The following is a 26,539-nucleotide window of genomic DNA, read 5'->3' as shown; positions in this document are numbered from 1 at the left end:
AAAGTTTCAAAACGAAGAGAAGAGCATCCCTTTGTGCTTGGGGAAGAGCAGTCAGACCTCCCTACCTCTTTTCCCTCTGCCTTTCTGTTTCTGGCGTGGAGCTATTGCTGGGGACAACCTTCTTTTTAAGTTGGGGCAAGGGGAAGTTTTGCTGAAATTGGCTCATCACATAACTCGTGGGCCTTTTTAGCACTTAAAACAGTCGTGGATAATTCCAATTCTCCCCCCAGCCCCTCTCCACCTCCCCGCACCCCACCTCCCTCCTCTCTTTTAAAGTCTTTGAGGAAAGATTTTGACGTATTCGTGTTGTTATCAGATTGATGGGCAGGGTTTGATTGAAACCCCTTTGTCATGCAAATGTCAGGGCCTTGATGGATGAGCTCAGAGATGTGACAAACTTCAGGAGCCCCTCGCTCATTGGGCTGGGGGCGGACCACGTGTCCTCCCCCTGCCCCCACCCCGGCCCCGCCGAAGGCTGCGGGGTTCGAGGGCCAGCGATGCATGGAAGGAAGTTTTACAGCTTTGACATACTATCTAAAGGTTGTAGGGCAGGCGGAATCCCCCCCAAAACAGGCTGACCCTCCTCCATCAGTGGCAGATGGACAATACTAGGATGAACTCCTTCTTAGAGTATGCAATTTGTAACCGTGGGACGGGCGCCTACCACCATTTAGAGCAAAGCTCCCCTTCCTTCCCCTCTTGCTCAGGTAGCCCCGCCAGTGACAGTTTTAACGGAGACGGGCGCTTTGGCGTGGGAGGGAGCGCGGCCGCCCACCTCCCCCAGCAGAACCCCGGCTTCCACCCTCCCTCCTCCGGCCGCCCCATCCCCTTCGCGGGCGCTGCCCCCGCCGCCGGGTACCCAGCCCAAACGTGCAGCCCCGGCTACGGGCACCACCAGCTCTACCTCGGCCAGCAGGACGCGGACGGTGGGTACTTCCAAGCGGGCGGGTACCCGGCCACCGCCGGATCCAGCCTCGGCTCCTTAGCAGAGAGCTACTGCGGGGCGGTGGCGGCCGCTGGGCAGTACCAGCAACACCACCTTTACGGGCAGGAGCAGCCCAGCTACTTGCCCGGCGTTTACAGCAACCTCTCGCCTTCTTTAAACGAGGACAAAGACCCTGCTTGCCCCTCCGAGCCGTGCCCCAACGCCAGCGCCACGCAGACCTTCGACTGGATGAGAGTGAAGAGGAACCCGCCCAAGACAGGTGAGTTTGGGGGGCGCGGAGCTGGGCGAGGATGGGGCCCATCCGGGGGAGGGGGGAGGCGGGGGGCATCTCCCCAGCCCTGCAAGGGAAGGTCGGGGTCTGTACCCAAGGTAAGGGCTCAGCTTCCAGGGGAACACGGATTTGGTGTGCTTTGGGCTTGTGGTTTGGTGTTGGGCTTTTTTTTTTTTTTATTTGGTCTGTTTGTTTTTTTAAACACCAGCTCAGCGCTGAGGAAAAACCAGCTAGAGATTTTCCAGACACGTCTGATGGAGGGTCCCTGAGCTCAGTTTCCCGCAGGCCCAATGCGATTTAAGCCCAGCTCGGAATAGGAAACACTCCGGGCTTCCTGCTTCTTCCACAGTCTTCCATCTCCCCTATTGTTCAACTTCCTTCTCCACAATCTTCCTGAAATCACAATCTTCCCTCCTCCCCCCGCCCCCCCCATCAGCACCCTCGCCCTCCCCTTCCACTCCTTCCCACGCACGTTCAAGTTTCATGGCAGTTTGCAGGGAACCGGGAGGAAGGCTTGCACGGGAAGGGGGGGCAGCTCTGCAGAGCCCGGGGTGGTCTGTCCCTCCACGTTGTGTCCCCGGGCCGGGGGGCAGCTGAGGATCGGGGAGGGAGCACGAAGCTCCGGGCGGTGGAGGGGCCAAACGCCCAGGAGAAGAGGGGGGCCGGGGAGAGGCAGCACCCTCAGACCCCCGTCCCGGGAGAGGGAATTGCTCTGGCTGCTCCTGCCCTGTCGGTGTTTGCTCGTTAACAGCTAAAGTGTCGGAGTACGGACTGCTGGGCCAGCCCAACGCCATCCGCACCAACTTCACCACCAAGCAGCTGACAGAGCTGGAAAAGGAGTTTCACTTTAACAAGTACCTCACCCGGGCCCGCAGGGTGGAGATCGCCGCTACCCTGGAGCTCAACGAAACCCAGGTCAAGATCTGGTTCCAGAACAGGAGGATGAAGCAGAAGAAGAGGGAAAAGGAAGGTCTCGCCCCAGCTGCTGCCTCCAGGTCTGCGAAGGAAGCGAGCGAAGCCTCGGATCAGTCCAACTGCACCTCACCTGAAGCCTCCCCCAGCTCGGGGTCCTCCTGAAACGCGTCCCCGCGGGGGCCTAGGGGTCAGCCCGGGGCTGCCCTGGGGGGGCAGCTGCTCCCCGCAAACCCAGCAGACACACAGCCACGAACACGCACCTCCCACGCACAGCCCCGACCGCACACATGCGGGGGAAGCAAGGCCACGCTTCCTTCTGAGCAGTCCCTCCTGGCTCCGGCTGTCTCCACGAGTGTTGTACCAGCTCTCCCGCTTGCATTTCTCTCTCTTAATTTATAGATCCTCTCTGAAACACTGGACTCCGAAGGAGCAGCCGTGTCCCCCTACATCCTTAGCAATAGGCGTTTGGCTCAGGGACTTTCCCCCCCTCCCTCCCCTATAGGAACTGCACTTTCAACCACAGAAACTTTAAAACGAATTTAGTTCTCCCCCGTTTTAAAAACGTGCACAACGACTTTTGCCTGCAAGAATCCTACGACCGATGTATTTTTTCCTCCCCGCGAGATTGTAAAAAAGTTTTGGGGTATTTTTTTTTGTTCCCCTTTTATTTACTGTATGTATATCTTGGCTCGAGATCTGAGGCCCGCAGGGTGCCGGAGGCCTCTCTCTGCAAAGACCCAAACAAACACCAAAAGAAAATGCAACTCCTCCGCTCCCGTTTTTGCACTATTTCTGCTTTACAGGGTTTTTTGGGTTTGGGTTTTTGGTTTTTTTTTTTTACCTCTGCGACTGAGCCTGGGGGAGGGCGGGTTGTGCTACCAGAGAAAACGAGATGAAGCGGAGGCTGACATCGGGGTGCTTTGGGCAACGGTCGCTGTCGTGGGAGGTGGACGGGAACAAGGCTGCGGGGGGGCTGCGGGGCTTGGCCCCCCCGGCACTGATGCACTGGCTGCTATTTATTGTGCGTCTCGACAGCCTGAAGTCGTGGAGAGAAGTAGCATGGTTCCTTGTACCCTCACCCTCTTAGGCTTGTCGGAGTCCGATAAAACCATTATTTAACCATGGCTAAATTGTTTCCCTTCCCCACGAGAAACTTTAGGGTAGGACGAACCGAAACCCACGGCAGCTTTTGTTAAAGATTGTTTTAAAGGGACATCGACGAAAACTAGCGGTTTCTTAATCGGAATCTCCCGTTTCCCTTCCACTCCCTTCCCCGTGCTCTGTATCTCGACATGAAACTACCTCAGTCTAATAAAGTTTACTTTTTCCACACGCAAGCCCTCTCGCCTCTCAACGAAATGGAAATCTCTCCCGTCCAGGGAAGTGCGCGACACGGGCCGGGGGGGCCGGGCTCGGAGGGAGGAGGAGGAAGGAAAAGGTCTCCGGCTGCTGCCAAAGCTCCCAAATAAAACGCCCGATCCTGCTTCCTGCGGGTATCCCGCGACATACCACCCCCCTCCGGCATGGGCAGGATCGGGCCCAGCGCCCACCTCCGCGTCGGGGGCTTTCGAGGGGAGTCGCCCAGACGGGAGCGGGTGGAACCGCAGCGCTCCTCGCGTGGGGTTATTGTACAGTGCAACGAGGCCTGATCACAGCAATAAACCATCCTCCTCCTCCTCCTCTCTGGATACACCCCGGCCTTACTGAAGCCGCAGCCTTGACTGGAGCCGTTTGGGGTCCCGGGTGGGGGCAAAACGCGTTTCCCTTTTGCACAGAACAGTTTCGTGAGGCTGCTCCGGCTCAAAACCAATACGAGGCGTCACTTTAGTTTCCTCCCTTCACATCCCAAGGCCACGCCTGAAAGGGTGTTTTCCACGGTATAAGTAACACGCGAGAGCCGTTCGCGGAGGGCCGGAGCCCACGGCCGGGCGGGCAGGGAGGAGCGGCGAGCCCGGCTATAGCTCTGACCTTTTTACCTCGAAACGCCTCTGGGATTTCTAAATAAGTAAACAGAGGGGCTGCCAGGAGGAACTATTGTTCTGCCTTCGTCAAATTTGCAAACCTTTTTTCTTTTTTTTTTTTTTTTCTTGTGGGGGAGTGAGTGGGGTGAGGAATGAGCAAAGTACCTGCTGCAACCGCAGCCCCCGGCCCGGCTCCTCCGGAGGTCCCTGGGCGACAGAGCATCCCTCTTCCCCGGCGATACGATCTTTCCCCGCCTAATACACCTCTCTCACACGAAAGAAAAGATTTTTTGAGTGTCTAATTAGTTCAGAGATAAGGGGCGGGGGGGGAGGGAAAGGAGGGGGGAAGGTGAAAAGAGGATTTTGTTACACTAGCGGTTTGCAAAACATCGGGAGGGGGGAAAAAATATCCAGGCAGCCAGATTGACTTTATAACCTGTTGGGTGTAAGTTAGCTTGGCTTAACCTATTCGTTGAACCAACGCCATGGGGTTCTGTTGAACCTGTGTGATTTAAGGCGTCTTCTCAATACCGGGCGCTGTGCTTCAGACGGCCCGTGGGTTGCCACCGAGCCGGTGCTCGGCCCCGGTTGTGCCCGGGGAGGGGCCGAGCCCCGCTCGCCCCAGGTGAGGCCCCGGGAGCCGGCGGAGGAGCGCAGCGGCCGAGACTGCTGTGTCAGCCTGTCGGGCACAACAAAGGCTCCCTGCTCCCATTTGAAACTCAAAGGGAGTCTCCGGAAGAGTCGGTGCCGATGGGCCCTTACATATGGAACCCCCTCTGGGCTCCCCCCTCACCGCATTACCCTTGCCCCCCCCCCCCCCCCCCCGCTGCCAAGCCGTGTTTCTCTAACAACGACCACCGCACACGGCTAATCTCCTTTTCCCCCCTCCGCTGTCCCTCCAAGTTTCTCACGCTCCCTTTTGTCTCAGGAGCCCCAAACCCACTGCTGGGAAAGCGGGAGCTGGCTGGAAAGGCCATGCCAGGACACCCGCGGCTGGGGGTCCCTCGGTTGGTAACGGATGTGGATGCTCCTGGGAGGCGGTAAGGGACACCCGCGTCCGCCCCACACGCAGAGGAGCAGATAGGGAGCGGGCAGCGGTCCTCCCCTGCCCACGCAGGTACCTGTGTATCCATGCGGGACACGAATGCGTGCTCCTTACCACTGTACATCGGCACAGACTACACCAAAAGACAAGCAGGAGTCTCTGCAGGCCTGTGCACTCGATACTTAGCCCTATGGCCGCAGTCGGACTTTACCACAAATACAAGATCTACACGTGCTCCTTTGTTTTACATAAATTGAAACACAACCACGTGGCTATTTCTAATCCTGTATATTCCCATATCTCCATGTGTGTCTGTCCGTGGGTCCCTGGTACTGCATTTTTCATGAGCAAGAAAATGAGCCAAGTCCCCCCCGTATGCTCACACAAAGCCATGTCTTAATAGAGATTTATTCTTTTAATATCCCAAAGGAAGGGGAAATTCCCAGTTAAAGAAACATAACCGTGTAAATTATTAATGGCAGCAGCCGTGTCGGAGCTGTTGTCCCTCCGAGGGAGGAGGGTATGGGGAAGGGACGCCCAGAGTCCCTCTCCTCTGGCTCTGCTCCCAGAGCAGAGACCCGAGGAGCACACCCGGCGCTCTGGCCTGGTGTGGCAGCTCCTCCAGGGCCATCTGTTCCTTACCCCTTGGTGTGAAATGTTTCTCCTCTCCCTAAAGCATTTGTTCTCACAATGTGAGGCCCTTTTGATCTTGGAAGAGGACATTCTATTAAAAAATAATAATAATAATACCCTGAAGACTTCCTTACTTTCAACTCCACTTCGCTGGCTGCTATTAACTCTGTTCCCCGAGCCTCTTTGCACTGAAGGTGTGAAGCCTTCCTGGGGTTCTCCGTCTGGGGACAAAACCTCTCAGTGCCTGTACTGTGGTGGGGTTGGGCCACTGCTGGCCCCTAAAAGCCTTTGATGCCTTGAAGTGGAGAAGAAGAGGGGAGGAAGCCTTCAGGGTTTCTCCAAACTCGTTTCACACGGAAAAATCAGTCAGGGGCCACCTCTTGCTTAGCTCTCAGCAAAACCAGAGCAGCACAAGGGTGAGATGTTTTCATTGCACAGCGAGTGAGTCAGAACTGAAACAGAGTTTGATCCATCTTCCATGAGCGGCCCCAAGGCAGCAAGGTGCCCACGCACCTGCTTATGCGCTGACATTGCCAAGGGAGCCGACACACCCTAAATCAGGTAAACCAGGAGGGATTTTCAAGCCTGCTAAGTTTGGTCTACATTTGGACATGAACACATTTTTAGGTGTTGCTAAAATCCCCGGAGAAGCGGGCAAAAGACCTGCAGCCGTGGGAAGTGCTGGGCGAGCGCAGCCGCCCTCAGATCCCCGCGGGGCAGCAGAGCTTGCACAGCCCATGGCGCTTCCCCATCTCTGGGGACATCCCCTGCCCCACAGCCCTGCAGCATGCTTGGCTAGGTCCTGGGAGCTGGGCATATATCAGTTTAGTTGCATTATATATACTTCTAGGCAATGTATTTCACTTGTATTTGTATCAAATATATAGTATATATATTTTTCAGGACTGATGCTGCACAGGTCACCTGGATTTAAGGTGAGGGATGTGTGATCTGCTGCCTCATGTCCGACCCCCGCTGTAATGCTCCTGGCTCGTTGCACTGAAAGGGCCACCCCACGGTGCCATCCCCTTGCTCACCCCGCTGCCCCCCAGCCACTTGCTTCCACCAACACAGATATTTCAGCGTCGATCTGCTTCAGCGTTGCTTTAGCCTCTCAGGCAGGTGAAATGAGGTCTGGGGCAAAGGGCTCGGGTGGAAGGAACAATTGCAGAAGTGAGTGTACAAAATGTTTCCTTGCTCTTCGGAGGCCTCACCTATCCTTTCAGTTTACACTGGTCTGACAGCTCCATTTCAGCCCCAGCCTTCACATGGACTTGTTCAATATTTACTCAGGCTGATGGGTTTGCTCAGAACTTGCCTCCGTCAGCCTTGCTCTGCCGGGTTCCCTTCCCCTCAGGCCCAGGTTCACGCAAAGTTCAGCCTGAAATGAATTCACCCAAAGATGGGCCCAGCTTGGCCTGAGGACCAGAGATGGGGTCAAGCCTGGGTCTCTGCAGCCCAGCCAGCCCTCACGAAGGCCAGCACTCAGCACTCCCGGCCAGGAGGCTGCTTTGAAAAATTATTTGGGGTTAAAAAAGAAAAAAGCACTGGGCCAGAGAGGACACAGCAAGAAAGGCAGGAGCTGCTTTTCACTGCAGAGAGCACAGGTCAGCCCTTCCGGGAGGGTGGATAGTTCATGGACGTTTACTCTGCCCGGGGGGCCTGTGTGGCAAGGTACGATCCTGCAAACTCAGTACAACCATAAAAACTGCAGCAGGGGGGAAAAGGGAGATATATATATGTATAAGTATTTAAAAACACTTATTTATATATAGTCAAACTCCACACATATCTATTATGTGTTATATATTACAGAAATCAATATTTTTATATGTAAAAGTATATCCAATGGCAAGGGAATAAAACCTAAAATGAGTGAAATTAAAGCTGATTTGTTTCTGCCTGAAGCCACAACAGGGGAGATGATTTTAGGTAACAGCAAGCCAAAATCTGTCTCAGCAACAATAACAAAAGCCTTTCGTCAGAAAAGCAAATCAAAATTTGATGCAAACCAGAAATATTGCAAGGGGGCTTATTGCAAAACCCGTACGTGTCCCCATTAAAAAGAAAGAAGACAGAACCACAGGGCAAATCCAAAGCGGCTCGGAAGGAAACAGCAACTGGCTCAAGACCTAGGGCAGCTCTGTGGCCGACCCTGTGAGGTGACTGAGGCAACAAGAGTTGGCTGGGGTCAGGCCCAGAGCCCTGGCACATCTCAGGGATATGGTGGGAGCTGAATCTGGCCCTGTCTGGGGCGCTGGGTCTCTGGTAAAGGCAGAGAGACTTTTTTTGGGCACCCGCTGTCTGGGGGCTTGGCAAAAAGCCTGTGCGAGTTTCCAGAGGGTTTGGGGTCAGACCCTGGGGCAGGAGCTCCTGCCTGAGAGCTGAAGGGTCCCAGGGAGGGCAGGGTTTGTCCCCAGGGCCTGCGGCAACAACTTCTGTTTGAGGATCTACAGCCTTTCGGAATATTTGCACCCTTGTAATACCTTGGCAGAGCACCTCTGAGAACAAGGGGAATTTGAGGTCTGTATTGCGAGTCCACAGCCCTTTCACACCGGATTGCCAAACAACTGTGCGTGAGGTACCTCTTAAAATCAGACACGAGGAAGGTGAGCTCTCTTTTAGTGGCCATAAAGCTAATCTGCTGAGATTTAACGGATTTGTTAAAGACTATAAAATTCTGGCGGTTATCCCAGTCCCTGCCGGTTGAACAACCTGGTGAGGTGGCAAAGCGCAGGCGTTTTGGTTGCAGGTTAAAAAAAACCAAAAGGGGAGGGTGGGGAATCTCACACGATTCTCATGGTCCTTCCCCCAGGAGTTAGTTCAGTGGAAATATTACCTTGTGGAAATCTTACCTCTGTCTGTCTTTATTTAACTTCTTCCTTCATTCATCAACTCCGCCCGAATTATTTTCTTTGCATTTTCCTCTCCCAGCCCAGCACCAGGTACCTGGAGTCCCCCGTGGTCTTTTGTCCACATCTTCACAACCTTTTCTCTTGGGACAGCAAGGCACGGAGCTGCACGTGGGAAGACAGCAAGAAAACAGCGTTACCAGAAAGAAAACAACATGCCTCTTATTTCAAATAGAGAAGCTGGCGCTGCAGAAAGGTGGTAAAACAGTTTCTCATCTAAACCCAAAGTCTCTCTAACTTTGCTAAGAGTTCAGAGTCCCTGGTTCTTGCCAAGCTAAAAGATCAAAACTACCCAAAAAAAGCCTTTCCCAAAGAATATCTGTAATTTAGGTGAGAAAATTTTCCCTCAAACCAAAAAGTGGCTTTTAACCTTGGTTATATTATTAATATGTCCTGGAGAAAGGAAGGAAATTTAAGATTTTTTTTAGTTGCTACTAGAAAATGCTTCTCTGCGTGAGTTACTCCTAATGTGACACACCTGGAAATACTGTCATTGTGGGCAGGAAAAGGAGCAGTACTTGAAATCCAGTTCCCAATTTGAATCCCTTTTGCTCCTGTCAGTGTGTCAAACGGCCAAGGACTTACCGTGCGTTTCAGCACACAGCACAGCGCGGAGATGCTGAGCCTAAATCCGTTATTATGGAAAAGGATATGAGAAAAATGCTTTCTTAATGACACTTCAATTGTGTTTCCTACAGAAGGACTTGAGATAGTTCATATTTAAATGCTGATTGACAGAGTGAAGAAAATATAGCTCCTTCTAGCAGCCAGAGATGTTTTAAGGCTCTCATATTTCAAAGGCAATGCTGAATCTTCATGATAAAACACTCTGGTGTGTGCAAACAGAATGTCTTTGGAGCAATGCTTCTAAACACAGAGCTCCTCAGAAGGACACGTTAGGGCTACTGTCAGCTTTGCTGCAGTTTGCAGGAAACCCAGCAGAGGAGCCTGCTGAGGCCGGGGTTTCGCTTGGCGCTGGGACACGTCGCTCTGCACTGGAGGGTCTGGGGAGCCCCTACTCACGCCGCCCCCCACTCTTCCCCGGCAAAGGTCTGCTCCAGCTTCACTGGGGTGATGGAAAGAAAGTGGGAGTCCTTCCCTTTGCCCACTTTGCATCACCAGTACCCGTTTCTTTAGCCCTTTCTGAAGGAGAAATCATTTCCTCGCTGGACCTCTCCCAGTGAAGCGGCTGGCTTTACAGCCTTCCAGATTTTTTTTTCCCCAGCCACTCTCCCCTTTAATGTATTATCCCCTCTGAGCTGAATGGCAAAAAATGCTATTTCCGTGTCTTAAAAATTGTCCTAAACTATTCTTCAATGGAAGATCAAAAGTCGCGGCAGCACTTGTCTCCCATAATTATTTTTGGAGGGGATCTTGTAAAGAAAAAGAAGCTTATGAGAACCATTCTCTGCTTTCCCTTTGTCCATTTGCTCTGTGGAGGCTCTCTTCTCTTTATTATTAATGGATTTGGCGAAGCTTTTCTTGCAGTTTAGAGGAATATGCTAGCAAATGAAAGCATCTCGTTGATGGATGAGGAGCTGGGCTTTAAATCAGTCCCTACTGATACAAATTATTTTAATATGCCCCTTTTATGATTTATTTCAAATTTATGAAGTAGTGAGCTATGTTGTAAGACTTGATTATGGAGGCTGGTTGCCTGCAAAGTTATAAAGTCTTCTAGGGGAGCTTTTTTTGAATGGCTCATTACAAATTCAGTACATTCACAACTGTGTTGCCAAGGCTGTGCTTATCAAGGAAAAGTAAATCTTTTTTCCCTTGACCCATACCCTGCCTCTCCTCCACGCTGGAGAGGAAATTGATAGTGCCATGAAAATCAGCAGGCATTCTTTCTGCATTTAATATTGTTTCTGCTGCTCCATCAAAAAAAACCCCACCCCACAAATAATACAATCCAAACACAAAATCTTAGTTTTCTCTCAAGATAATGAGGGGAAGAAGGCAGGGAAAGACTGAGATAAGATTTTGCACTGTGAGCACTATTTCCTGGGGGGTGAGGCTCTCGCTCTGCTAGGTGCTGCGAAGGGGAGACACGTTCTGCTTTGTGCACCTTGCAGTCAAAGCCATCAGGGTTGGCTGGGCTGCCTCGAGTGGCTTCTGCCCTTGGCCGTAACTCCCGCAGCTGGGAGGGAAGTGACATTCCTCAGGTGTGCTGGACCAAGCCCGTTTAACTGTTCCTGAGGACACAACAGCCGAGCTGACCGATCCCCAGCTGCCTGCGAGCGCGCTGGGGCTGGAAGCGAGCGTGCAGCAAGCTTTGCCTGCAGGAAGGGTGGTCTGAGCACTCCCCAAGGCCAGTTTGAGCCAGGTCCATTTGAACAGCTGATGAGGGTGGACTGAGGTCAGCTGGCTGATGCTGTACAGCGTGGACAGAGCCCAAGGGCAGGAATCTGCAGCCTGCAGGCAGCGCCAAGCTCATTAGGGCGATATCTCCGTAGCCTTCAAGTGAGATGCAGAAGTGGGTATTTATTAAGGACCTGAATTTTTGCAAAGTCTTTGACCCGCTGTGTTAAGCTTTGTCCAGTCATACATAAAATACACCAAGAGCCCTGTTTTAACTAGCCTGCATTTTTCTGTCATCATCAGCACTGGACATAAATCAATTGCACAGTCTTGGCTATGAAAAGTATGACTGGAACCTCATCTGGCTTGCTTTAACTGTCTCTGTGCCAAGGCCTCAGTACCCTGCTGTGCTGGACTGTACTCCAGATGAAGCACATCATATTAACTGTCTTCGGTGGTCATCATCTCTCAGTGAGGAGAAACACCCATGGAAGCACAAAAAGAGGATACATGTCACTAAACTAATGCGTTCGATGCATGTAAAGTATCTGCTCAGCATCTGAGCGCCTTTTGGGCTCTGTCTCTGCAAGATCAGAGCATTTCAGGTCAGTATCTGAGTCATTTCAACAGCTGAACACTCTAAATTTTGTTCCTTCTGAAGACCTTTGTACAAGTTTAAAACTCAATTCCTAAAATTGGCCTTGTACCAGCTACTTGAACACAGAAGCTTAACGCAGTGATCAGAGGTCAAGAGCATCAAGCTGAAACTGCTGGTGTTTCTGCCAGTAAATTCAGAGCTGCGTATTGCCCAGTAGTTTCCTCGTCCTTGTTCACTAAATGGAGAGCTTGTGAAAGGTGCCAGTGCGGGGGCCTGGGAGAATGAGCCCTTGTGCCTATTCATAAGGTGGGGAATGGCAGGGGAAGTTTCATCCTGCCAAGGTTCCTTCCCTTCCTGATCTCGAGGAATGGCAACCCAGCGTCAGTAATTTACTTGATCTCCAGCCTGTGACAGCATCACTTGCAATGAGTTTTGCTTATTTATTTGTTTGGTTTGTTTACAGCAAAACCGCTCTTCTGCTTGGCCTTAGATCTGCTGAACTAATTTTATATAACATCAGAGAAAGTTTATTCTCAACATCTACCAGCTTGGTGAAAGTCAAGGGGTAGCATGAGCTTCCACTGCTTCCTGTTCTCAGACATGTCCAACATTGCTAAATTTCTACTTTTTGGCTAAATCTTCTTCTATGGTGTGGCCACATCACTGCAGAAAAGGGGGGTGGGGGAAGCATTCCAAGGACATTTACTCACTAGCTTATTTATAACATCAAAAACATGGAGGTTTTCTGTCTGTTCAGTTCGTACAAGACAGAACAGAGAGAGATGGATGCAAAACTTCTCCCAATATTACTGCAAAAGGATTTTAATAAGAAATAACAGCACACAAGCAAAGGCTTCCAGCAAGATAAAAATTCTCCTTGATCTGCTGATAGGAAGGAATCTAGGAGAATGGCAGATCAAAGGGAGAACAAAGGCCAAACCTTTGAATAACAAAAGCAGTTATGTCTCCTCTTCTCCATCAGTCCTCCAAGTTGTATCTCTCTCCTATGTTCTTTGGGGCAAAAGATTTTCTACAGTTAATAATTTCCAGAAATTCAGTGTCTCAAGTAGCACAATAACCCAAGGAACTTGGGGAAAAGGAGGAGGATTGTTTTTCATAATGCTTCTTGGAGGCTCCACATCTTTCAATTTCTTATCAGTTTTGAAATACAAGGCACGAAGCCTCTAGCACCATTGGGACCAAAAGGTTATCAGCATGTAAATACCTGAGCTGGAAAGACATGTTTGAGAAAGAACAGATAACATTTTAAACATACTTATAGCCCGCATCCTTTCCAGCTTTTTATCCCAATTTCACTTGAACTTTCACAAGTAAAGGTGTGCTTCTAATAACCCAGCAGATAAAAAAGGGTTTATCTCAGATCAAGAGCAATAGAACCAGCATCGTGATCACTCTGTTATTTACTTTTTGTTAGAAAGCGCCAGCCAGCTCTTTCTTTTAACAAAGAGTTTTTAAACCTGCCTCTGAGAATGTGAAACTACCAGTCAGTGGTAACAGGGCAACCTGTGGAACAGAGGTTTTGCTGTATCTGAGGCAAAAGACAAGAACATGGCTTTCTCTTCCCTGCACAAGGGCAAAATTAGAAAGAAAATGCAGGTCTTCTGGTTCTCAGAAGTAACCACTAGACAACGTCAGTTCTTAGAAGCCCTTAGTTTGTTCTGTCTGGAAAGGAAATGCACCAACCCAGAGGCCAGGACTTCCTGTTAAAATAGGTAAACGAAAGCTAAAAAGGCCAAAGGATATTTTCAAATGAGGTAGAGAAAGAAACCAGCTCACACAGTATTTTCTCCTTATGTGTGTTAATGGCTTTGATATTAAAAACTGGAGGGGAGTGCCTTGGCTTGGAACGCAAAAGGGAAAGCTGTACTTCTCCTTTAGATGCTGGGTAGGCCTTGTAGGGTTTTGGAGTGCCTTAGGAGACGGGAGACCTTGCTGTTCAAACTGGTCTTAGAGCTGGCAGGGTGAAATGGTCTCCAGGGACTGCTCCATAAGGGACTCTTGAATTAAGAACTAATCAACTTACAAAGCCAGTGGCAAACCTATCCTTTGCCTCGAGCAGCCTCAGACAGCAAGGGCAGGACTCGCTTTATTAAATGTGGGTGCCTGTAACAACATCACCTGTGTCTGGGCTGGCTTCCCTTTCCAGTCACTGGGACTGCAGTGGCCACAGAGCACGGAGGCCAGGGCACCATCCATCTCTTCCTAGAGAAGGTCATGTCTGGTCAGGTGAATCCCCCTCCAGATTTCACTGACTGTATTGACTAGATCTCTGCTGACTGTGAAGAGTTTCTGGACAACCAGTTTAGATGAAGATGGATACACCCTAGGCAGTGTTCCTTCCTTGGAAACTAGGGTGCCCTGATTCTTGGTGTAAGCTGGCGTCACCCGATCAACTACAGACTCATACAAAGGGGGAGCACAGTCTTCAGTGGGTGACCCAGAAACCGTGACTGTGTCACAACTGTTTTAACTTACAGTGGGGTGGTGAGAAGGTTTAGAACTGTCTCAGATACAGAGAAATGAGTGACTTAAATTCACCTTTTTCCCCCTCCACTTCCATCCATACAGAAGTGGAGGAACCAAGACAAGGCCTATCAAAATCCTGGTACTAAATCATAAGTCTACTAAGCACGTCATGATCTGCACAAGTTTCTTACAGCAGGAAGATGGGGGAGGTCACACGCTGCTGATGGCATTTAGAGCAATACAGAACTGGTCCCTATAGTAAATTCCCTACTTTTTTTTGCCCAGTCACCTTCATAGTATGTCCCATAAATCTCTGTTTAAAAATGATCGCACATTAGTGGTTTATCTCTGGTATGTGCTACCCCATGTTTTCCCCACTCACAGCATATTAGCCTCACACAGGTGGGGAGAAAGCAAAATAAACATTATCAAACAAGGGCATCAAATATTTAGTGTAGAGGTTTCTGAGTGCTTCAGGATGAGTGGGACTGTTTAGATATCAGATGTTCTCCTGCCAGGTCAAATGAACCACTGCTGAGTAATGGCTAAGTTCCCCCAACCACCTTTGGCCATCGGTACATTATCCCCCCTGCCCTTTAACTTTCTGTCCAGGGCAAGAATCACTTTCTTAATCCAGCATCTCAGCCTAAAGCTGTTTCAACTGAGACAGGGGTTTGTTTACAGAAGGTGCTGGCTCCCTCCCCTCCACCTGGTTTCTGTCTGGGCCACACTGTTAGGGATGAGGGCAATACATCGTTTATCTTGGCCTCATTTCACAGGCAGGTCCTGCTGTCATTGTGCTGTTGGTGTCTGGAGGTGCAGCATCCTGATAAGCACACTCTGCTCCTCGGTGGGTGAGTAGCCGCCCAGCAGTCAGTGGATGATCGGTGCTTTGCTTGATACCCCCCGGTGTACGGAGTGCTGCAGGACATGGGATCCAGCTGGCAGGGGCTAACAGGAGTTTATGCAAAAGGGTCAAGTGGTTCTTGTGTTCAAGGGACCAATAGATACTAAATGGGGGGGATTTATTTTTCTTTTTTTTTTTTTTTCTCCCTGCCCATCCTAGAAAAAAGGCTAGAGGGCACGGTGGGAAATTGCTCATGTCTTGTGGCTGATTTAAACCCTGGCATAACCTCGATAGGTGGTGTCTTTTGCTTTTTCGGGGGCTTAGGGTTTCAAAAGCAAACAGGCGAGCATATGGGTCAACTATTTAATATGGACATTTGCAGTGATTGCTTTTAGAAGCAGTCCAAGTAAGAAACACCCCCCATGTCTGCTAATGCAAAAAAGGAGGGAGAGAGAAAGGAAATGTTCAGGCACAGAGTTTTGTAAAGTTTCTAAACCTTCATGTTGAAGGGTATAAACTAACCTCTAACTAATGGGTGTCAGGGAGGAATTTTCCTTGCAGGTAGGTGATTTGATAATTGTGTTTGCAGAGGTTTCTTGTACCTTCCAGTAAAGCAGCTGGTGCTCCGTCTCCTGGAGAGTGTCTCAAGCCAGAAGAAATAACAGTCTGATCCAGTTCCAGTTTTGTGACACTGTAAATCCTGTGCATCACTTCAGACAAGACGTTTGCTTTTTTCTGTGCACTGTCACAAGAAAGCCAGCGAGCGGATGGTGGTGGGAAAGCTCAATTTAAACTCAAGGTTTGCTCTGTGGGATATTGTCCAGGGTATTGCGTGAATTTGCAGCCACACAGTAGGGTGCTGGCCTCAGATACATCTATTTTAAATTACTGGGACTATTGTTATGGGGCAGGGGCGGCGGCGATATGTACAAGGGACAATTGTCCAAAGCCAATATTGGGTTGGAAAGGGGTGGGGAGGGTGTGATACTTTTATAGCAAGAAAACCCACTCACTTACACTTTAGGACTTGGCCTTCTGCTGGCTTTTCCTCTCTGACAGCGTTTTTACCTGTGCAGCCCTCATTTACCATTGTGAAAACATAGAACATGCAGGTCACATAGAAAGGACAAGGCAACAGAGAACTAGGCTTGATGACTTTAAAATGGTCTATTTTAAATCACACATGCCTGCTTCTCTCATCATATTGATTTCCCTTTTTTCAACAAGTGCTCTTGGCTGGCTGAGGCTTTGAAATCTCTGAGTAACTAATATATTGTGTCAGTTTGCGGCATTTCATAGAGAGAAAAATGGCAAATCAGGAAAGCAAGCCCAGACTGTTTGCTTAGATTGAAAAAAAGGAGCTGTGTCAGTAGGATGACAAACATGGTCATCTTTCTATCCCAAAAATGCAGGCTCATCTTGTTCATAAAGATGAATGTTGTGGTTTTGACCAGCGGCTGGGTCACTTCACAAAGCATTGAACAGTTGGGCACGGACAATCAGGCTTCAGCTGTATGAAGGGGCAGAGCAGGATTTACTAGGGTCAAGAGAGCTGGAAAGAAGGAGAGCTGGTTCAGAGAAGAGTTACTGGTGTGAGGAAGGACTGCTGATAGCTGACAGACTTGGCTGTAGACACAGGTGGGCTAGCAGAGAGTTCTGCAGAAAAAGGTCATTGTCATTGTCGTATCTGGGATTGTGAGATGTCTGGAGTGGCCAGGATGGCCGCAGGTTCAGCTGCAGAGAAAATCTGAGAGCCACTGGAGCCACAGTCACCGCTGAAGGGCTGCACAGTGTTCTCACATGGCTACAGGCAAAGGACAAAGTATTCTGACAGCTAGCGAGGTGGAGTTCTCTGGAGGTTAAATCTTCTCATTTCTATTTTTAGTGTGAGCTCATATCTCCAAGTCAAAAACAGAATTTAAAAGATTAAAAAAAAATCATTTAGCTGTTTGGTCCACCTGCTACTCTATCTTTAGTGCCTGCTTATTCCTTCTGTGGCACGCCTAAAGAGGGAAAAGCAACAGGGCAATCATGTATTTGTTTAGGATTTTAGATTGCTGCCTATCATAGTAGTAGCTGAATGCCTTTTACATAAGAACAAGCAGCAATAGCAAATTGACCAGCAGATTTCACCAGAGGGACTCATCTCTGCTAACTTTAGATGCTTACAATGTGTATGTTTTCATCCAACCCAGCCATCCAGACTCCTTTTATAGCTGGCAGAGAGCAGAAGGCACTTTGCCTGCACAGTTCAGCTAAACTCTGGCTCGGGAGGAGATGAGCTGCATCTTAAAAGTGCCCACTGCCCTTGAGTTACTATAAAGGAAGCATAAACCACCAGCTCAGAGGCAGATATCTACCACATCTGTGACGACTCACCTGTAGTTTTATTCATATTGCTCCCTTATTGATGCACCAGTCTGCCTAAAGTCATATTTTAGAAGTTGTTATAAGGCTTTAAATATTTTCTGAATTTTCCTGGATGGAGTTTTGGGTGAAAACCATTTTCTTTTAGAGCTGGCATGGTTTCCCTTATGCCACCAAAGCTTCTGTAAGGAGGAGCAGCACCTCCCAGAAATGGCCAGCTTCAGAGTTTGGGTGAGTGCCTCTGAAAACCTACCCCTTTCCACAGTAACACTATGGCATGCTGACAACATTGAGAATTTGTTTTCTGAACACCTGATTTTGCAGACAAGACGCAGATAAACAGCAACAGCCCCTCTTAATGAACACAGCAACATCTCCAGATAAACTGTCACCACTTATGTCGTGTCCAGCTTCAGTATCACCAGAGGAGGAAATGCCTCAAAGCTTGTAAAAACACATTCCCCTCTTACCATCCTCTTCCCAAAGTTAGAAACCAAGGAAGTAGTTCTCTATGATGTTTTCTGAAGAAAGTAGAGATGAAGAGGTTGCTTCTACCTAATCTACACATGATTAGGATGCACAAGGTTCTAAATAATTGCAGTTTCTGGAAGTGTAGCTTGGGTCTAAGAGCAGCCAAGGAGTTTACACTTCCTGGCTTACCAATCTCTGGGACTCCTGGAGATCGGACTTACGTAAGGGTGTTACGTTGGAGGTTTACCATTGTAAGTGTCTGCGAAGAGAACTGTTACGTCTCAGGTGAGTCAGACATTTTAAAATCAGCCCACAGAAGTCTGAGAGCAGTGTATGTAAAAATGTGCTTGAATCGCTGCCTCCACACAAGAAAAAACAAGATGGGGTTGAAAATATCACGCATCCTACACCACCTCCTGCTTCGTGAGTCTAGGAGCTTGAAGCTGCTGCTCTCACAGCTGCTGTTTCACCATAAATCAAAGGGGAAGAAGAAAATCCCAGACCTGGTCTTTGGGTGACAAGGTTGTACTGCCCTGCACAAGAGGAAACATTCCGGACTAAACATCTTTTTGCTCTTCTGTGCTTGGACAGCAGGTCCTGACTCAGGAAAACAGCTTCTAGATGCCATCAGAGCACACGTTAGCCATCAGGATAACCAGGAATCTGGACACAGAGTCTGTGGCTGTCACAAGGGCTACTGGTGAAAGAATTTGGCATTTATAACAGACTTAGAGAGATAAGTTAATGTCAGGGGTTTTGGACTACTATCAAGAAAGCTAAGCTAACTATATTTATAATCCTCATCTGCCTGGAGAGACTGGCAGTCTGATTTTCATTCTTGCTAAGGTCCCTTTACGTAAATCGCTTTTGCACACACTTTAGAGACACTTTTTTTCCAAGCCAGAGAATTGTAAAGGCAGTTTCATGTAAATGAGGATCAGGCCATCACTATAAATGTTATCCATATCTGCAAATGTTTGCCAAGCTTCAGTCCCCCTATAACATCTGCTGAGGAGAAAAAATTTGTGAGTCTCAGCAGTTAAGGGTTTGGGGTTTTTTAAAAGCCACATCAAGGTCCTGTTAAGCTTTGTGGTGACTGTTAAGCTTATTGCCAGTGAGTGCATTTCTTTGGACAGTGTCACAAGGAAACGTGAAATGGAGCAGAGATTAAAGCATGGGTGGATTTTGAAAAATGTAGACTGGTTTAATGTAACCAGGTGGAGACTGTCCAGTGCTTGGAGGTTTCCTAGGCTCCTTTGTTAAACATCTCAGTCTTTCCACCTCTTCTTTGAAAAGAAACTTTTCCCCATTATTCTCTCTGGTTTACAAGAGGTCAGTGGAGCTGGGCCAGTTTACACGAGCTCAGAATTTAGTTAATTTAAGTACAGTTTTCTCATCAATGTTGTGAAGCACACCTGAGATTCACACAGTTTTATAGCCTCTGAAGAGTTGTCTAAAAGCTGTATGTGTATTTGTTAGTCCTTTGTATCCTCTTTACATGATTCCCTACTCATTTTTTTTCTTCCTGTTGTCTCCACTGCATTTATGTTGGTCTGTAGCTACAGCTCCTGACTCCTCTGCTCATGGCTAAGTTCGGATGCCCAGAAAAACACACTTGAAAGAGGAGGAACATGCCCCACAGCCACAGCAGGCGTACCACCCATCTAGAAAGAAGCCTAGGGCCTGTTTCAGCAGGATCTTTCACAGGCAGATTGCTTATTCCCTTTCCTTGCCCCCATCAAGATGTCCCTCAGACTAATTTAGGCCTCTATCCACAGTTCTCTGACGTTGCCCCCCAGCATTTGAAGATTGGGGGGCAGGGTTATACTGCTAAAGCTGCTGCCAACATAGGGCCATTCCCTGGTCATGTAGCATATACCTGTATATGCCCTCCCACCCCAACTCCCCAGGCCATCCTGGAGACCCTGGTTTAACTGGACAGCTGGCAGATCTTGACTGCTGCATCACTTTTGGTATTTACTTCCACCTGCCTGAGTGTCATTGCCATGTGGGGCCACGGTGACCATAGGAAGGGACTCTTGGAAGGAGGTATATAAGGCAGGACTCCATCAGGCTGGTTCTTTGTGAGTACTGTAGGCAAAATTGCCCTCTTCCCTGTTCCAATAGCTGGGGCCAGTGCCCCAGTGTCCTGCTGTGTCTCTCTGACTGTCTGGGTGTCCGTATCACCCGCTGGGCTAGAATCCTTGTTTCAGTTGATTGTGCTCAGATACCTGTGTAAAGCAGGACTAGACCAACAATGGTGTCTTCCCCTGCTGTAAGAATGGTGTTTAGCCTGTAATTCAGTTTCAAAATGAAGAGCAACCCTCTCTCTTCAGATTGCACAAACCTATAATCTGGGATCCTAAAATTCAACCACCACAAGATTCTGTCAGTACTTTTCTGAGGATCCAAAAGCCTCAGTCACGTTCTGCGCTGTACCCCACCCTCATACACAGACAAAATGTGATTCCAGGGTTGGCAAGAGGTTGGAGAACAGTCCAGAGCTTTTCTAAATGTGCATGGTGTTGTTCGAGTTCAAATGCTGTTCAATTCTGCCCACAGAGACTGCATGGCTGTCAACAACCTCTTGGCAGGAATCTTCCCTCACTCTGGAGAAAGGGGATGCTGGGGCTGTGGCACAAACAATCCCACGAGCTTCGCAGGAATCGGAGCAACTCGGCTAATGAAAAAAACCGCCAGTAAATCTCTGGATGTGCTGAGTGAGACAGCGAAAATAGGCATGAAATGAAATCAGAAAAATGTCTCTTGTGGCAGCTGAGGATGTGTCAGTCAGTCTGCTGGGTGCCTCTGCCCGCTGCAAATTCTCACTGAAGATGCCTTCTAATGGTTTTAAATTCAGAAATTGCAATGAGGCAAAGGGCTAGGATTTTGAACACCTCGAGACCTTCAAGGATGAAGTAATTTCCCCTCTCCCCTCCCCAAATGCACATATTCCTCATCACAGTTATTTCTCTGGAAGATTTTTTTTCCTTTTGGATACACCATCTTTCCAAAGTTGGGAAGAAAAAAAAAAAGGCAAAGAAAAAAAAGCAGAAGACATTTCAGAGGTGAAACTGGCCAGCTGGCAGTTGATTTATGAAGTGCTGAAAAGCATCTTCGGAGCTGTCATTTATCTTAAAGCTCTCAGCCTAAATAAACAAAGATCCCCCCTTCCTAATTATAGTTACAGTAGAAACAACCCCAAAGCCTAATAGCTGGCATCGGCAAACAGCACCCTTCAGACATCCAGCCCACAGATGCACCCTAGTGGATCAACGCTTCCAGCCCTTCCTGGACCCAGCTAACCTGGCCCTGCTCTCCCTCCCCCTCTGAAAGGGAGATCAGATCAAAAGCAACAGGGAAGCAAATCAAAAGCAACAGAGCCATCTCAGTCCTGCTGAGGAACTGCACAGCCACAGCACGCTGGCAAAGGAAACTTGCCCTGTCACTAGCGTTAGATCCTACTCAAACAGCAAAAGTGCTCCCCATGACTTTGTTTTTAATATTGACCGATGCTGCATTTTTCCTTAGTTGTGCTGCATTTCCCAGCCTAAGGGATCTTATCCTCCTGTTTCAGCTAAGAAAGGATACTAAGTCTTCTGTAATTGCTGGTTGTCTGATAGGGTTTGGGCTTTGTTTTAGTTTTTCCACCACACTGAAGTCTATACAGATGGAGTAAAAATCCACACTAGAAGGAACTCTGCCTACTGTTCAGGAATAAATAGGATATGAAAGCATCACGGCAGCTGACGACTCGGTGGCAGGAAAACTCCAGCTCTGTGGGCCTCAGCATTAATCTGTGGAGTCACATAGAGCAGAAACCACTCTTTCAAAACTCCTTTCGCGATCTGATTTTCCTCTTGCTCTTGTTGCAGCAAAACTTCACTGTAGGAACTAGACTCTATTCTCCGCTGTTGCAAATAATCAGAATTCCACTGAGGGAAACAGAATTTCCTCAGCTGTACCAGCTGAAGACATGCCAGGATAGAAATATGCTGCTATAAAAATAGTGTGCTGAAAAAACTCTACCGTGTTCACACTCTTCATCCCTCTACCTTCTCTACTGCCATTTTGCTCATATTCCCTGCTACACCACTAGCGTTGGAAAGCCCATTCTCATGTAAATAATGTTTACTTAATGACCTTTGTCGGCAAATACCATATTATACAAAGGTAAAATGCAATCAAAAGATAAGTGAAAGACCAGTCCTGGTTTCCTCTGGTAGGTTTCAGAAATTATAGCAGCATTTTTATGTTTTTTATAATTGGGAATGTAGGGACAGGCAAAATGAGTTGCTCATAGCTATCCAGTAAGCTGACCTGGGAACAAAATTCAGATCTGCTGAGTCCCAGCCCAGTGCTCTATCCACTAGGCTGCACTGTCAATGCAGCTTGCGGCTAAAGCATTAATATAGCAAATATTAAAAGCACTTGAAAATACAAAATTAGATCATTTAGTAAGAAACCACCTCTCCCTGAATAGCTTGAGCAAACCCTTTCCATCTGGATAGCTAAGGCAACATAGAACTTAAACACCAGTTGAATGCAGCTGACTGCGCTTAGAGCACCAGCATGAAAGGAATGAGGCCAGAAGCTATGGGTGATGGGGAAAATTTTGCATCATCAGAACAAGCGCCCAGAAGAGCAAAACTGGAGAGGCATATGAAGCTGCTCATGACCTCTTCTCATCAAGAGCAGTCTAATGCCAGGCCTGTTCTAACTCCCAGCTGTCTGAATCACCTATGTGCCGAAATCCCTAATCCTCCCCTGCCAGGAATGGCCCCAAAACATGCTGGCCAAAGCCAACATTGGAGATATTCACAGCAGAGAGGCCAAGAATAGAAGGGGATGTAGATATATTTTTTCCTGGATAAGGAGAAACTCTTTCAGGGGCTTAGCCACGACCACAAGGATGCTTAGAGAGAGGTCCAGCTCTCAAGAGCAAGTGCTGGAAGAAAGGTTTCCTTTTGTCTCTTCTGTTAGGGTCCCTATCAACGAGAAATTCTTGTGGCACTGCCAGGAGGGAGTCTAGACTGTCAGATTCTTTCAAGAGAACTAAATACACTTTGAAATTAGATTTTTTTTTAAGGCAGAAAGGTTGTTCTCACTGGCGGAGGGGATCAGCCACAGTGCCACTTTCATAGCATTGGATGATGGATAAAAAAGCCAAAACCACTAGAGTGTCACGGTTATAGTACTACTACTGTCTGTATCATGTGCACAGACCTGGGATTCCCTCTGACACACTGGATAATTAGAGTTACCTTCCATCTTCCCCAAGGGCAGAAAACAATGCGTTAGCAAACCTACATTCTGAGTAAAAATATTTGACAGCATCACTTTAACCTCTCAAAGCAGCTGCATATTTCTCTGTTCCTGCTCGGCTTGAACACATTCTTATCGATGCCTCTCAGATCTGCTTTCAGGGAGAGCAAGAGCAGTGTTTTCTCCCCCATATCTTTCTCTACACCCAGCATCCCACCCTGTAATCTCGGTTTCTCCAAACTGCATGAGATTAAACACTTTGGTCTATCAGCATTACTAAGACCCTCCATACCTTTGATCAATTTATAGCTGTTCTTTGTACCTTCTCCAGAATTTGTAAATCAGATAACTCCTCATATCTAACAGATAAGTGAGTGAGTCCAGATGCACCAGACGCACAAGAAAGCATAGGAGATAATGTTAGGGATTCCACATGCATGAAATCTGGATCCTTGTCTAGTGGAAGATGTCAGTGTTTTGGGACCTGTTAATTGCTGTTTTTCAAACACAGCATCCTATATCAGATTATTTTTGACCAGAGGCCACAACTGCATATCTGATGGAAAAATAAAGGGAAGGGGAGAAAAGAGACAGACATGAGAATGAGGAATGGGGGTATTTCATGGAGATAGGATAAATTGAAGTTGTCACTCTTCTGAGAGGGATTTATTGCACAACTTGCTTCAGAATACATGGAGCTCTGTAAGTACTGGATTGCACCTGCTCACTGTGTGAAAATGTGAAAGAAAGGAAAGAAAGAGGAAAGGAAAGGAAAGGAAAGGAAAGGAAAGGAAAGGAAAGGAAAGGAAAGGAAAGGAAAGGAAAGGAAAGGAAAGGAAAGGAAAGGAAAGGAAAGGAAAGGAAAGGAAAGGAAAGGAAAGGAAAGGAAAGGAAAGGAAAGGAAAGGAAAGGAAAGGAAAGGAAAGGAAAGGAAAGGAAAGGAAAGGAAAGGAAAGGAAAGGAAAGGAAAGGAAAGGAAAGGAAAGGAAAGGAAAGGGGAAAGGGGAAAGGGGAAAGGGGAAAGGGGAAAGGGGAAAGGGGAAAGGGGAAAGGGGAAAGGGGAAAGGGGAAAGAGATAGAGAAGACTAAAAGAAAGGCAAAAGAGTTATTTTATTCTGCAAAGTCATTCTGGACTTTTTTGATTGCTTCAGTCTGTTACTGTTTTTGCGCCAATTCAGCCTACCTATTACTGCTTACAGGAAGAGAAAGAACTGCATCTCTTCACCCAGAAGAAACAGAAGGAGGGAATTATCCTGGGCTCAATTGAAACTGCAGCCAGCAGAAATTTGTGTCTGTTTTTTCCTCCAGCTGCGAGCCATCTGTAGTTATCCCTATTTTTTTTTTATCTGTAATAAATTGATAGCTCCAAGGGGTGAGCACACTGCAAGGCAGAGAAACAGATTTCCAGGTTGCCATCAAGAAGTGGTTCAAATGGATCAAATGAGAAAGGAGGAAGCCGGCTACTCCTGACAGCCATTGTAACAAGTCGTAGGGCAATGAGGCAGTGACATGTCACCTCCTGGTAGCAATATGAGCTATTGGTGGGGGGTCAAGAAAAGAAAGGCATTTGAAAGCAGTTTCTGCAAGTCTGGAGCCAACAGACTCCAGTGAATATGTGTACATGCAGGGTGTGAAGACGAGGGTGCAAGAGAAACATCTGCCTACTGGAAGGTTTTACCTGCTCCTCTAGGTAACTGCTTCTGGCTCCTGAAACAACTGGGATCAAATTCAGCCGAGCCACCTTAGCAGGGCAGTGTTCTCATGCAGCCCTGGTGGCCTCTTTCTTGGCTGTTCCCCAAGCAGAGCTGGTGGAAATGAAGGATTTTGCGCCATTGCAAACATAAGAATTAAAACCGGAGCAATGGATTTGAAAGTAATTGGGCAAAATGATATCTCAGCTTTTAGCTACAGAGCAGATTCTGTTCCATTGGGCCTGTTGTACTGCCAGTCCAGCACAGCTCTGGGTATTTCTCAAGGCTGGCTGTGCCTGCTAACTGTAGTCTAAGTCCTCAAGCTCGTGCTGGGAGGCTGCCCGAACCTGGGCTCTAAAGCTCAGGGGAAGGGGAAAGCCCCAGCTAAGCATGCATCCAGGTTCTCGTTCACGTAGCACAAGGGGATCGGATACACCAGATGAAGCCAGCTGTCCCATAGCCCAGTCCATCAGCAGATAGTCTAAGGTCAGCTCTTTCTAAGTACACTGCAGGTCTCTGAGTCTGAGTGAAAGCTGGCCTACCAGATGGCTGTGTGGACAGAAAGCATGCGAGTCACATCTGCTGTCAAGCCCATCCTTCATCTCCCAGAAGAGTTGAAGCCACTTCTGCCTCACCTTATCACCAGGTACCTTGTAAAGATGGAGAATGCTGAGGCTGCAAGTCCTCCTTTGCATTACACCCCATGCCATCGCAGTCCTTTGTGCAGCATGCTGACCCAGCAGCATTTTCCGTCCTCATCACGCAGGTGTAAACTGGGCTACTAGAAATCAGGTCCTGCAGCTTTCCTTTGGTACCATGAAGCAAAGACACATAGGAGAATGAAACACTGCTCCAAGGTATGGCTATCCTCAAAAATGGGCACTTTTTTCCAAGGGAATGCCAAGCATTTCTGAACCTGAAACCCCAGCAGCTTCCCTTTAGATCAAATGATTGCTGAGCATTTCCAGGAGGCTGACTCAGTAACTTTGCGAAATCACTAATGCCAAGCACTCCTGTGTTGACAGGCAGAGGAATAGCAGTTTATGGTCTTCATCGTTCTCCAAAAGAAGCCTTATCTCTGATCCTATAGTCACCCTGAACAAATGCAAGGCCTTTCTCGGGGAGATGTGTGTGTTGTGTTAATTGCATATTTTGCTGAGATGAAAGGTCTTAGCATCTCTCAGTAACTTCCTCTGCTTCCTTTTGTTCTCTCGAAGCCTCATTTTTTCCCTCCTAATATTTATTCATGAGGATTTTTGCTTTCAGAGGCTTTAGAGCAGCTGCTCCTGGTCTGATGGAATTCACTCAGCAGCAGAGATGTCTTTTCATCTGTTCAGCGCAGCCAGCTTCACCATCAACAAGCATCTGCTTCTCTGGACAGGACTCCAGCTTCAGCACCATTAATATGCATTTTATGGAGTGCGATGGAACACGTGCAATCTGCAGGCTAACGCGTCCACGTAGTTTTGCACATATGCACACCTGCATGCAAAGGGCAACTTGTCAAGCCCAGATCTTCATCTTCACAAGATGGACATGGTTTCACGAACTGCTGTGACACGTGAATATGGTATGCACAGGAGTATATCCTAATATCCGTATTCGGACTCCTGACTTTTCTTTTTGGTAAACTGGCAAAGTTTATCTTTGGTGTAACTCCAAAGTTCGGATTTCTCAACAGTTCATGAGTCATTAGTCTGGTTGTGAGTCGAATTTCGATGACTCAATCGCAGAAAGTGGAAACAGGCTTCAGTTTTATCACGGCAAAGCAAAAAGTGCTTTGCCTACAATCTCCTGGCAGAAACTTTTCTCCCCAGGAGGGACAGACT

The 26,539-nt window shown here is 48.1% G+C and overlaps 1 protein-coding gene across 1 annotated transcript; it reads left to right on the top strand.

Moving 5' to 3' along the window:
- Positions 1-514: 514 nt before the first annotated feature.
- HOXB1 (homeobox B1) lies at positions 515-3,469 on the top strand. The gene is made up of 2 exons (XM_064473151.1): positions 515-1,205; positions 1,969-3,469. Exons 1-2 carry the CDS (start codon positions 599-601, stop codon positions 2,292-2,294), a joined length of 933 nt encoding a protein of 310 aa, XP_064329221.1. The 5' UTR covers positions 515-598; the 3' UTR covers positions 2,295-3,469.
- Positions 3,470-26,539: the final 23,070 nt, after the last annotated feature.

The sequence above is a fragment of the Phalacrocorax carbo genome, chromosome 25 (assembly GCF_963921805.1).
Source record: "Phalacrocorax carbo chromosome 25, bPhaCar2.1, whole genome shotgun sequence".
NCBI lineage: Eukaryota > Metazoa > Chordata > Aves > Suliformes > Phalacrocoracidae > Phalacrocorax > Phalacrocorax carbo.
This window is presented reverse-complemented; position numbering and strand designations above follow the sequence as displayed.

Excerpts from the sequence above, each read along its gene's own strand:
- HOXB1 (XM_064473151.1), top strand. The coding sequence starts at position 599 with ATGGACAATACTAGGATGAACTCCTTCTTAGAGTATGCAATTTGTAAC. Across the intron at positions 1,206-1,968 it reads GAGGAACCCGCCCAAGACAG|CTAAAGTGTCGGAGTACGGA; the intron begins GTGAGTTTGGGG and ends GCTCGTTAACAG.